The sequence below is a fragment of the Girardinichthys multiradiatus genome, chromosome 10 (assembly GCF_021462225.1).
Source record: "Girardinichthys multiradiatus isolate DD_20200921_A chromosome 10, DD_fGirMul_XY1, whole genome shotgun sequence".
NCBI classification, from domain to species: domain Eukaryota; kingdom Metazoa; phylum Chordata; class Actinopteri; order Cyprinodontiformes; family Goodeidae; genus Girardinichthys; species Girardinichthys multiradiatus.
In genome coordinates, this window is record NC_061803.1 from 33,320,271 (window position 1) to 33,332,011 (window position 11,741).

The 11,741-nt window shown below is 43.0% G+C and overlaps 1 protein-coding gene across 1 annotated transcript; it reads right to left on the bottom strand.

The window, feature by feature from the left end:
* Positions 1-4,438: 4,438 nt before the first annotated feature.
* Positions 4,439-5,231, bottom strand: LOC124875455 (gastrula zinc finger protein XlCGF49.1-like). The gene has a single exon (XM_047377628.1). It carries the CDS (start codon positions 5,198-5,200, stop codon positions 4,439-4,441), a length of 762 nt encoding a protein of 253 aa, XP_047233584.1. The 5' UTR covers positions 5,201-5,231.
* Between the last annotated feature and the right edge of the window lie 6,510 nt (positions 5,232-11,741).

The following is an 11,741-nucleotide window of genomic DNA, read 5'->3' on the forward strand; positions in this document are numbered from 1 at the left end:
GTTCATCACTCAAAACCCCAATCATGGGTAAGACTGCCGACCTGACTGCTGTCCAGAAGGCCACTATTGACACCCTCAAGCAAGTGGGTAAGACACACAAAGAAATTTCTGTACGAATAGGCTGTTCCCAGAGTGCTGTATCAAGGCACCTCAGTGGGAAGTCTGTGGGAAGGAAAAAGTGTGGCAGAAAACACTGCACAACGAGAAGAGGTGACCAGACCCTGAGGAAGATTGTGGATAAGGGCCGATTCCAGACCTTGGGGGACCTGCGGAAGCAGTGGACTGAGTGTGGAGTAGAAACATCCAGAGCCACCGTGCACAGGTGTGTGCAGGAAATGGGCTACAGGTGCCGCATTCCCCAGACCTGGGCTACAGAGAAGCAGCACTGGACTGTTGCTCAGTGGTCCAAAGTACTTTTTTCGGATGAAAGCAAATTCTGCATGTCATTCAGAAATCAAGGTGCCAGAGTCTGGAGGAAGACTGGGGAGAAGGAAATGCCAAAATGCCAGAAGTCCAGTGTCAAGTACCCACAGTCAGTGATGGTCCGGGGTGCCGTGTCAGCTGCTGGTGTTGGTCCACTGTGTTTTATCAAGGGCAGGGTCAATGCAGCTAGCTATCAGGAGATTTTGGAGCACTTCATGCTTCCATCTGCTGAAAAGCTTTATGGAGATGAAGATTTCATTTTTCAGCACGACCTGGCACCTGCTCACAGTGCCAAAACCACTGGTAAATGGTTTACTGACCATGGTATCACTGTGCTCAATTGGCCTGCCAACTCTCCTGACCTGAACCCCATAGAGAATCTGTGGGATATTGTGAAGAGAACGTTGAGAGACTCAAGACCCAACACTCTGGATGAGCTAAAGGCCGCTATCGAAGCATCCTGGGCCTCCATAAGACCTCAGCAGTGCCACAGGCTGATTGCCTCCATGCCACGCCGCATTGAAGCAGTCATTTCTGCAAAAGGATTCCCGACCAAGTATTGAGTGCATAACTGTACATGATTATTTGAAGGTTGACGTTTTTTGTATTAAAAACACTTTTCTTTTATTGGTCGGATGAAATATGCTAATTTTGTGAGATAGGAATTTTGGGTTTTCATGAGCTGTATGCCAAAATCATCCGTATTAAGACAATAAAAGACCTGAAATATTTCAGTTAGTGTGCAATGAATCTAAAATATATGAATGTTAAATTTTCATCATGACATTATGGAAAATAATGAACTTTATCACAATATGCTAATATTTTGAGAAGGACCTGTATTTTGGTACCGTTATATTGTCTAAAAATTGTTTTAGTGATTCATATATTATTTTTTAGGTTGTTCTGCTTGTGCCATCTGGCAGGGAGAAAAACATAAAAACCAATCTTAGGCAGCAATTGGGTGCCTTTACATTAATTATTTATTCAAAATATTCATTAATGCACACTTTTCCTCTGAAATTAATTATCTAAAATGTTTTTGAAAAGAACATTTAGAAAAACAAAAAACAAATAAGAGTTGAAGTGGAAAGCCTCTTCTTGTCAAAGAATATGGCTGCTTGACTTAGATTTGCCCAGCTGCATTTGAATGAAGCAAGACTATTTGGTCTCATCTGTAAAAATGATGTTCCACAAGATGCACCATAATGCACAAAATCAGTACAAACACCTCAAACAGACTGACAAACACAGCAGTGGAAGGCTAGTGATCTGGGCTTGTTTTGCAGCCACGGGACCTGGGCACCTAGCGGCATAGAGTCTGACGGCAGAAGCTTGGTCAATGTGTTGCAATTGTCTAGTTCAGGGCACCACCTGTTTGAAATTCTGTGAAACATGAGCGGGCCAAAATTCCTCCATGATGTAAGAGACTGATAAGGTCAGAGAGAGAACCACTGCCACGTTATTGCTGCTAAAGGTGGTTCTACAGGCTGTCTTACTATATGTCGACCATAGAGCTGTTTATCATAAATTTAAGCAACAACAAGAGCTTTTCCTGCTTCTTTTAACAGTTATATTAGATTTTAGTTTTTGTGAAGACAAAAATAACGTTTAACTATTATTCAAACAATATTATTTTCTACTAAATAACTGAAATTTCATTTTGTGGTAAAACACCAAATGCCTAAAATAAAGTTTAAACATCCAAAATTCGACCCTAAACTGGCTGGCAAAATCAAATGCATCTTCGTGCATCAGGATCAACTGCAACAGGGCACGGCGCTGATGGTGTAGGGATTAAGCACGCAACCATATACGGAGGTAACAGTCCTCGAAGCGGCCGTCCCGGGTTCGAGTCCCGGACCTGGCGACATTTGCCGAATGTCTCCCCCTCTTTCCTGTCTGCCTACTGTCAAAAAAAAATAAATAAGTAAAGGCCACTAGTGCTGAAAAAATATCTTAGAAAAAAAAGAAATCAACTGCAACAGCATATCTTTAAGAATTTGCTCTTGTTTATTTCTGGTGATATCCTGCAAAGCATTGCTGGTGTGCATTCAAGCACAGGAACACGTCACATTTCTGGCATTTCCACCTCGACACACCCTTTGGACAGAGGTTACACTGCCCCCGTTTTTCACAGTGGAGTGGCAGATGTCCACAGTTGTCATAACGAACATCTGGTTGGGGTTGTGATGGTCTTGGGGTGTAGCGTTTCCTATGAATACAGAGTTGTGCCGGAGCAGAGGACGATGGTCGGCGGACTTCAGGAGCTGGCTTGTTGACTTGCTTTAAACTGTGGGCGACTGCAAGGCAGAACCGTTTGAGAGAGATTGATTTCTCGCTCAGAAGGCCACAGTCCCTCTTGTAGACAAGCCAGGAGTTTGAGACGCACAGATCCAAGATGTATGCAAACAAGGGAAAATACCATCGCCTCGACTTTGCTGGAGTCTTGTACATGTTCACCAGCATGTCCGCGAGATCAATGCCTGCCATATGCTGATTGTAGGAGTCAATAAGCGATGGGCACAGGACATCTATCTTTTTGTGGGCCTCTTTGCTCCATCTTTTGACTCTGTGAAAAGGGAGGATCCCACAGGCATTGCTCAGAAAGTGAACACATTTGTTGTCAAACCATTTCACTGCGATCACTCCTTCAGAGGAACAGTAATCAAAAGTTCCGCATCCTTTCTTCATCAGCTTTTCATCTGTCATCAGGGGCACTCCGCTTGTGCGGTTTGATCGGACAGTGCCAATCAACAAATCAACTGTTTGGTCAAGAATGTTTAAGAAAATGATAGATCCTTATTTTATTAATCAATTCTATTTCTCTTTAGTAAAGCACCTGACTTCATACCATGTTGAAAAAGATGAAAATGGAGAACATGTTGGAAAAGCTGAACCTTTAGATGACAGTGATGTCTAGTGGATTTTGTGAGTCTAAACACATTTAAGCTCAGTAAATGCTTCAAAGGGTTTTTCTGGTATTTTTACAGGACATTTTGAGTGGCAAAGGTTTGTTTTTACAGAGTTACAAAGTTTGCACCCACTCAAAACCTTCTGCGAACTTTCATGCTCCACCATATATACTTCTTTTAACCCAGAAGACCTCATCAAGACCCTGCAAAGAACATCAGGGTTTTTGAAAACACTACAAAAGCTACTAATTACAATCAATGTTTTGGATTGCATCATTTATAGACTTCTTTTTCTTTTCGTATTCATCGTTTTCTGCTTTTCCAGAACCGGGTCGTGGGTGTAGCCAGACACCCAGGCTTCCGTCTCCCCGGACCTCTCCTCCAGCTCCTCTGGAGGAAGCCCGCGGTATTCCCTGGCCAGCCAGGAGACAAATTCACTCCAGCCTCTTGGACCGTCCCCAGGGCCTCCTCCCGGTGGGATGTGTATGGAACACCTCCAGAAGGAGGCATCCAGGACCTCATCCAATAAAGATGCCCGAACCACCTCAACTGACACCTCGCGATGTGGAGGAGCAGCGGCTCTACTCCGTCCTCCTTCCGGATAGCTGAGGTCCTCACCCTATCTCTAAGGGAGAGCCCGTCCACCCTGCAGAGGAAGCTCATTTCAGCCGCTTGTATCCGAGATCTCGTTCTTTCAGTCATGACCCAGAGTTCATGTTCATAGGTGAGGGTAAACTGAGAGCTTCCCTTTTCGGCTCAACTCTTTCTTCACCACAACGGACCGGTACAGCATACTCATTACTGTGGCGGCCGCACCGATCCATCTATCAATCTCCCACTCCACTCTTCCCTCACTCATGAACAAGACCCCGAGATACTTGAACTTCTCCAGGTATTCTTTCGCACACAGCAAAGGATAAATGTCATTACAACAAACTAGGTTGTTAAATTGTGCAAGTTATAAAATAAGTTCTGGCTGTTTGGATCTTCCTCAAAATGTCTTTTTACACTCTCTGATTGGAAACATCATGTTCCTCTTCAGTGTGAGCTTGTATGTGTACAGACAGATCGCTTCAATCTGAAAATATCGTTCGACAGTCTCAACAGGGAAACAGATTTTCATTGCTGTGGACTTTCATGTGTCCCTTAAGATGCATCATCTGATTAAATCTTTTGCCACAGCTGTCACAGCTGTACGGCTTCTCCCCAGTGTGAACTAATCTGTGTTTTGAAAGATTCCCCTGCTCGCTAAATTGCTTACCACAATCAGCACAGCTAAAAGGCTTCTCTCCTGTGTGGACTCTCATGTGAGTCTTTAGAAGTGTGCTCTGGGCAAATCGCTGACCACATTCCTTACAGCTGAAAGGTTTCTCTCCTGTGTGGACTTTCATGTGTTTTTTAAGGTTTCCATGCTCACTGAAACCTTTGCCACAGTCATCACAGCTGAACAGTTTCTCTCCAGTGTGGACTCTCCTGTGAACTGTGAGAAGTGAGTTTCGGGTAAACCGTTTGCCACAATCATCACAGCTAAATGGTTTCTCTCCTGTGTGGACTTTTATGTGTTTTGAAAAATTTCCCTGATCGCTGAATCTTCTACCACACTGATTGCAACCATAAGGTTTCTCTCCAGTGTGAACTCTCATGTGCTGTAAAAGAATTCCTCGCTTGCTAAATCTTTTACCGCAATAATCACATTCAAACGGTTTCTCCTCAGTGTGGGTCCTCAGATAATTCTTAAACGACTGCTTGTAGAGAAACCGTTTACCACAGAACTGGCAACTGAAAGGCTTTTTACCAGAGCTGGTAGTGCAACAGTTTACACCCAACTCTGACACCACTGTCTGCTTTAAACTATTTTGCATCTTATACTGCTCTATATTTACTCTCACTCACTTAAAACTGTGCACATATATTTATATTATATTGTAGATATGTTTATACTGTTTAATTTGTATTGTATTGCACTGACTACGCCAAAACAAATTCCTTGTATGTCCAAAAACATACTTGGCAATAAAGCTTTTCTGATTCTGATTCTGATTTTCACTTTCTTCTCTTAAAGGTTCAGAATGTGATGATTTCAGCCAACAATCACCATAACTTACTTCAGTTTCAGGAGAGTCTGAAACTCTTATATTAGAGCATGTCTGTATGCAACTATTTGGACCTGGGATCTGGTCTCGTCTCCCACACTCTTCGCCATCAATTTCTGTCTTTATGTGATGATCTAGCTCATTGGGTTCTTCAGTTTTAACATGATGAAGCTGAGCTAACAGGGGTTTCTCTTCATCCTCAATCTTCACAGTAACAACAGTTAACCTGGTGATATCTGTCTCTTCTTGCTCACTGAGCTGATCTCCTTTCTGATTGGTCCAGTGTTCCTCCTTAATGTGGGAAGGTTTCATCTCTTGCTGGTCCAAACTGGAGCTCCAGGGAACCTCTTCTTGTGTCACCTGCTGGGCATCTGCAGGAAAACCTGGAATAAAGAATACATATTGGAAAAACTGTGTTGAATCAATTAAAATTATTTCAATGTACGAATATTTATACCTTGAGATCATCCCAGAAAATGGGGAATACATTTTATCCCTTTATCGGACCTGTGATGACCTAGCATCATTGTTTCAGTCCCCTTTGTTTTTCCCATTCCTGCAGCTCTGGGTTGAATAACTGAAGATCTCGCTACACCTAAGAGCTGGAAAAGAGCAGCTCCTGCAAGGTCTCTCTCTTCCTCTCCCAACATGTGTTATGTATTGTATTCCTTGCATCCTTTATGATATCTTGTGCATAAATTTACAGTAATCCAGACAGCACTGATCTGTACCATCCCACAATGAAATATTTCCTTTAACGAACTGCCAGCTTCAGTCTAATTTATGTGGAGTCTTATTTTGTTGCCAAATATGAGTCAAGCTGCTGCAGATGGTAAACATGAGTTTCACTGAAGAGAGGATGACCTGTGGCCACTCTAGAAGCCCTTAATAGATGAACACGTCCATCACTGCTAACTGAAAAGGGAGTGATTACATATCGAGGTCTCAGATGAAAAGTTTGCAATTTATATGACGGAAAAGTTACATTTTTCCTCCTCCTTCTTACTTGATCGATCTTATGATGTAAAACATGCTTAAAATGATTTAACAATGTAAATGACTCACAACTAGAAGGTAGTTTTTAGCTCTGGATAGTGTCGGGCTAGATAGACCCTTTGTTCTGTTGGGGCGGTTTGTATAATTGCACTTTTTAGAATCTGTTTCAAGTTATCGTCAGGGAATTTAAATTAAAAGAAGTGTATTTTCACTTCATGATTTTACCTATTTCGCCCCATGTTTCTTGCCTACTTTCCAAAGCGTTTCTTAGGTCATGCAAGATTTGATTTACTCAAAAACCATGAAAAGAAAAAAAAAAACAACAGCATGAAAGCAAGACAGCAATACTGCAGAGCTGTCAGGAGGCACACTGCTGTTATTTTATACTGAACTTGTGAAGAAATGATAAATATAAGTGGGCAGAGTTTTTCAGAGTAATCTTTATTATTACTACAGAGCCCTAACACTTAAAGTGCCTGTGACATGCTTTTCCCACAAATGCAGAAATTGAAAGAAAACATCTTAATATTGAAGGAATTGGACAGTAATTGACATGATTTTAGGATTAAAGACGCAAAAAAGACAAAACAAGCATATATCGATGTTAAATTTATCATCGGCGCCCCCCAGGGGTGTGTTCTCTCCCCACTCCTCTTCTCACTCTACAAAAATGACTGCACCTCAGCAGACCCGTCTGTGAAACTCCTGAAGTTTGCAGATGACACCACTCTTATTGGACTGATCCAGGACAGTGATGAGTCTGCATACAGAGACGAGGTGGATCGGCTGGCACACTGGTATGGTGAGAACCACCTGTAACTTAACCTACTCAAGACTGTGGAGAGGATGGTGGACTTTCGGAGAACACCACCCCCATATATCCCCCTCACCATCCTCAACCTATGTCTGCTGTGAACCACTTCCAGTTCCTAGGAACCACCATTTCTTGAAACCTGGGATGGTCTTCACACATAGACAATTTTTGGAAAGCCCAGTAGAGACTGTACTTCCTGAGGCAACTCAAGAAGTACAACCTTCCACAGGAGCTGCTGATCATCTTCTACATTGCCATCATTCAGGCCGTCCTGTCTTCGTCCATCTCAGTGTGGTTTGGCTCATCCAAAAAACAGGACAGGTAAGGACACAAAGGAGTAGTCTGGAAATGCCCCCGTACTCGTCGTCTTCCGCTTATTCGGGACCAGGTGTAAGTAAAATCTGTACAAACCTGGAAAAACTCCTGTTTTAATTCAGCAAAGAGAGGAAAATTCTAATCAGATTTCAAATTTCACCAAAATGAGGCTTTTAGAAGACCTTCAAGAGCCATACCAGCAGTCATTCCAGAATGTTTGTCACATATTTTAAATGCTACGACTTAAGTTCATTTGAGAAGACACTTACTGAGATCTTTGCTGTCTTGTGTCTGCTCCTGTTCTGATGTGGATGCTGCAGGTGTGGAAGGCACCAAACTGAGCCCTCTGTGATCACGTAATCATGTCACACAGTTATGAATGAATGAATGATGGATTTATTTCAGAAAGATTTCCACCTTAAAAAAGTGATCAGTGAATAATAACTTCAAAACAGAAAATTGCAATCAACACATACATATTCTTCAGTTTAAACTCAACGCCATATTACATATCCATATATAAATGTAACATAAATGGAAACTAATAATTTCAACAAAATATCCAATTGTACATATCTGTAAGTCTATATACCCTAAGACTTGATCTTAATTGGTAAAAAAAAAGAAGTAAAACTTATTTAATCATGCCTCTTCTCCAATTTATAGCCCATAATGTGAATAATAATCTTCCGGATTCCTGTTCCTGTCTTGTGTGCTCCTGATCCAAAGTCAACAAAAAATATATATCTAAATTTAAACAAGTGCATACATTTACACACATACCTATGTTCACTTGAATATAAGTATACATATGTAAACATTATACTCATACTATATATACATATATATAAATACATATATATGAATATTTTATATATATGTACAGTACAGACCAAAAGTTTGGACACACCTTCTCATTCAAAGAGTTTTCTTTATTTTCATGACTATGAATATTGTAGCTTCACACTGAAGGCATCAAAACTATGAATTAACACATGTGGAATTATATACTGAACAAAAAAGTGTGAAACAACTGAAAATATGTCTTATATTCTAGGTTCTTCAAAGTAGCACATCTTTTGCTTTGATTACTGCTCCGCACACTCTTGACATTCTGTTGATGAGCTTCAAGAGGTAGTCACCTGAAATGGTTTTCCAACAGTCTTGAAGGAGTTCCCAAAGATGCTTAGCACTTGTTGGCCCTTTTGCCTTCACTCTGTGGTCCAGCTCACCCCAAACCATCTCGATTGGGTTCAGGTCCGGTGACTGTGGAGGCCAGGTCATCTGGCGCAGCACCCCATCACTCTCCTTCTTGGCCAAATAGCCCTTACACAGCCTGGAGGTGTGTTTGGGGTCATTGTCCTGTTGAAAAATAAATGATGTTCCAACTAAACGCAAACCGGATGGAATAGCATGCTGCTGCAAGATGCTGTGGTAGCCATGCTGGTTCAGTATGCCTTCAATTTTGAATAAATCCCCAACAGTGTCACCAGCAAAGCACCCCCACACCATCACACCTCCTCCTCCATGCTTCACGGTGGGAACCAGGCATGTAGAGTCCATCCGTTCACCTCCTCTGCGCCGCACAAAGACACGGTGGTTGGAACCAAAGATCTCAAACTTGGACTCATCAGAAAAAAGCACAGATTTCCACTGGTCTAATGTCCATTCCTTGTGTTCTTTAGCCCAAACAAGTCTCTTCTGCTTGTTGCCTGTCCTCAGCAGTGGTTTCCTAGCAGCTATTTTACCATGAAGGCCTGATTCACACAGTCTCCTCTTACCAGTTGTTCTAGAGATGTGTCTGCTGCTAGAACTCTGTGTGGCATTGACCTGTTCTCTAATCTGAGCTGCTGTTAACCTGCGATTTCTGAGGCTGGTGACTCGGATCAACTTATTGTCCGCAGCAGAGGTGACTCTTGGTCTTCCTTTCCTGGGGCGGTCCTCATGTGAGCCAATTTCTTTGTAGCGTTTGATGGTTTTTGCGACTGCACTTGGGGACACTTTCAAAGTTTTCCCAATTGTTCGGACTGACTGACCTTTATTTCTGAAAGCAATTATGCCACTCGGCTTTCTTTACTTAGCTGCTTTTTTCTTGCCATAATACAAATTCTAACAGTCTATTCAGTAGGACTATCAGCTGTGTACTGTATCCACCTCCTGCACAACACAACTGATGGTCCCAACCCCATTTATAAGGCTTGAAATCCCACTTATTAAACCTGACAGGGCACACCTGAAGTGAAAACCATTTCAGGTGACTACCTCTTGAAGCTCATCAACAGAATGCCAAGAGTGTGCGGAGCAGTAATCAAAGCAAAAGGTGGCTACTTTGAAGAACCTAGAATATAAGACATATTTTCAGTTTTTTCACACTTTTTTGTTTAGTTTATAATTACACATGTATTAATTCATAGTTTTGATGCCTTCAGTGTGAAGCTACAATATTCATAGTCATGAAAATAAAACAACTCTTTGAATGAGAAGGTGTGTCCAAACGTATGGTTTGTACTGTATGTTGAAGAAGCGTGTTATGGTTGAAACGCCTCTTCAACATTGCGTGGTGGTCGGGGACAGTGCCTCTGGACTGGCAGACCAGGGTGGTGGTTCATAAGAAGGGTGACCGGAGGGTGTGTTCCAACTATAGGGGGATCATAGTCCTTAGCCTCCCTGGTAAGGTCTATGCCAGGGTATTGGAGAGGAGAGTCCGGCCAATAGTCAAACCTTGGCTTCAAGAGGAGCAGTATGGTTTTCATCACAGCCGAGGAACGCTAGACCTGCTCTACACACTCTGCAGGGTACTACATGTGCCCAACCGGTCCACCTGTGTTTTGTGGACCTAGAGACCTGGAGCCATCCAGTCTCTGTACAAGTGGAGCAGGAGTGTGGTCCACACTAAGTCGGACCTGATCCTGGTGCATGTTGAACTCCGGCAGGGCCGCCCTTTGTCACCATTCCTGTTCATAACTTTTATGGACTGGATTTTTAGGCACAGCCAAGGGCGTCTGGTTTGGGGACCAGTGGATTTCGTCTCTTCTTTTTGCAGATGACGTGGTCCTGCTGGCCCCCTCTAGCCAGGACCTACAGCATGCGCTGGGCAGGTTTGCAGTCGTGTGTGAAGGGGCTGAGATGAAGATCAGCTCCTCCAAATCCGAGGCCATGGTTCTCGACCAGAAAAGGGTGGCTTGCCCTCTTCAGGTTGGAGGGGAGTTCCTGCCTCAAGTGGAGGAGTTTAAGTATCTTGGGGTCTTGTTCACGAGTGAGGGGAGAATGGAGAGGGGGATCAGTGCAGCTGCCGCAGTAATGGGGACACTGTGCCGGTCCATTGTGGTGAAGAAAGAGCTGAGCCTAAAAGCGAAGCTCTCGAATACTGGTCGGTCTACGTTCCTACCCTTACCTATGGCCATGAACTTTGGGTCATGACCAAAAGAATGAGATCCTGGATATAAGCGGCTGAAATGAGATTCTTCCGTAGGGTGGCCGGGCACTCCCTTAGAGATATGGTGAGGAGGCTCGGAAAGGAGAGGGGCTCGGAGTAGAGCCGCTGCTCCTCCACATCAAGAGGAGCAGCGGATGCCTCCTGGACACTTTCCTCGGCAGGTTTTCCAGGCATGTCCCACCAGGAGGAGGCCCAGTGAACGCCTTGGGCTCCCCCCGGAGGAACTGAAGGAGGTGTCTGGGGAGAGGGAAGTCTGGATGTCTCTACTGAGTCTGCTGCCCCCGTGACCCGGTCCCAAATGAAGTGGAAGACGACGAGTATGAGTAAATAAATAAAAAATATATATAAGCCCGTGCCCACACCCATGACAGTTTTACAGAGATCATTATGTCGGGTCCTATTTCTTTAGCCGAATGTCTATGTTTCTATGTGAAGTTACCTTGGTTGAGCCTGAGTTTAGCTGTATTAATCCACTGAATCAGCATTGACTCATCCGTCCGCTATAATCAAACATCTCAATATTGTGTTAGTTGTGTAGCAATATTAAAGATGGTATGTTCCTGTGCTTTCTATCATTTATTTACTTTCCAACAAACTCACGGTGATTTGACATCTTTCTAATTCAGGTAAGGGAACTATTATTGATATCCCACAGAACCTCATTTAAAAAATCTAAACTAACATTTTAGTTACATTTTTGTAAAGACTTTTGTAAGGGACTTTAGCATGGGTACTGTGTAGGTCCTAAA

Coding starts and splice junctions, on each gene's coding strand:
- LOC124875455 (XM_047377628.1), bottom strand. CDS start 5,200: ATGCAAAATAGTTTAAAGCAGACAGTGGTGTCAGAGTTGGGTGTAAAC.